The sequence below is a fragment of the Gekko japonicus genome, unplaced genomic scaffold (assembly GCF_001447785.1).
Source record: "Gekko japonicus isolate JY-2015 unplaced genomic scaffold, Gekko_japonicus_V1.1 scaffold4398, whole genome shotgun sequence".
NCBI lineage: Eukaryota > Metazoa > Chordata > Lepidosauria > Squamata > Gekkonidae > Gekko > Gekko japonicus.
The window spans coordinates 89152-90198 of NW_015162606.1; the positions used below are offsets into that span (position 1 = coordinate 89152).

Below are 1047 nucleotides of genomic sequence, written 5' to 3' on the forward strand. Positions count from 1 at the left end.
GGGGGGGGGCAACAGTGGGAGGGCTTCTGGAGTTCTGGCCCCACTGCTGGACCTCCTGATGGCACCTGGTATTTTTGGCCACTGTGTGACAGAGTGTTGGACTAGATGGGCCACTGGCCTGACCCAACATTGGCTTCTCTTATGTTCTTATGGGGTGGGGTGGTGGGGCAGGGGCAGTGGGCGTGGCTGCCAGGTGACGGGGCATAGCCCCAAAATGCCCCACCAGGGCTACATGCCTGTTTGCGCAGCAGCCTCACGTGTAAGATTGTTCTCGGTGTAATTTCGCTTTGCCGCCTGTCTCTCTCCACCTCAGACGATCGAATTTGATGAAGGTGCCGGTGCCGTCTTGAGGATCCAGCCCCTCCGCACCCCCAGAGACGAGAACATCTACGAATGCATTGCCCAGAATTCGGTTGCCGAGATCACCGTCACGGCCAAACTCACTGTCCTGAGAGGTAAATCCTGCCAGCGAGGAGCAGATCTGTTTCTCTCTCCCGTCAGTCCTAAATGTGCTTGCTTAGGAGAGTCGGAGAACTCAGTGGGATTGACCTCTGGCCTAAATCTGCCTAAGTTGCGTGATGGCCATTCCTGGATTGGGGATTTGGGCATTCGCGTGGCGTAGCGCTTAGAGCTAGGCTCTGAAGAGGTGGCACAGAAATATCATCAATGACTACATACATAGAGTGCTGGACTAGGATGTAGGAAACCCAGGTTCGAATCACCACTCTGCCATGGATACTTGCTGGGTGACTGTGGGCTAGTCACATGCTCGCAGCCTAACCTACCTCACAAGATTGGTTTTTTAAAAAAAAGTCTTTTTATTAGTTTTTAACAATAAACAGATTTCAGTAAGATTATACATCCAACAGTTCTGGCAAGATGTATTGAGCCAGATTAAACTCATCACCGGACATGACACACCATTCGATCCAGCAATCTTGTTCCTGGACTTATGGAATCCTAAAGACATACCATCCCTCACAAGATTGTTTTGAGAGTAAATGTAGGAAAAGTTAGATGCTCCCCATTTCTCTTCGGGCTTGCCAG

The 1047-nt window shown here is 50.8% G+C and overlaps 1 protein-coding gene across 1 annotated transcript in view; it reads left to right on the top strand.

Moving 5' to 3' along the window:
- Nucleotides 1-455, top strand: part of LOC107106348 (receptor-type tyrosine-protein phosphatase S-like) — a gene marked incomplete at its 3' end in the record, with an annotated part of 37951 nt that extends 37496 nt beyond the window's left edge. Inside the window, exon 3 of the mRNA XM_015406485.1 lies at nucleotides 314-455. Within this exon, the coding sequence (XP_015261971.1) occupies nucleotides 314-455 (142 nt within the window). The remainder of the gene's footprint in view (nucleotides 1-313) is intronic.
- Nucleotides 456-1047: the final 592 nt, after the last annotated feature.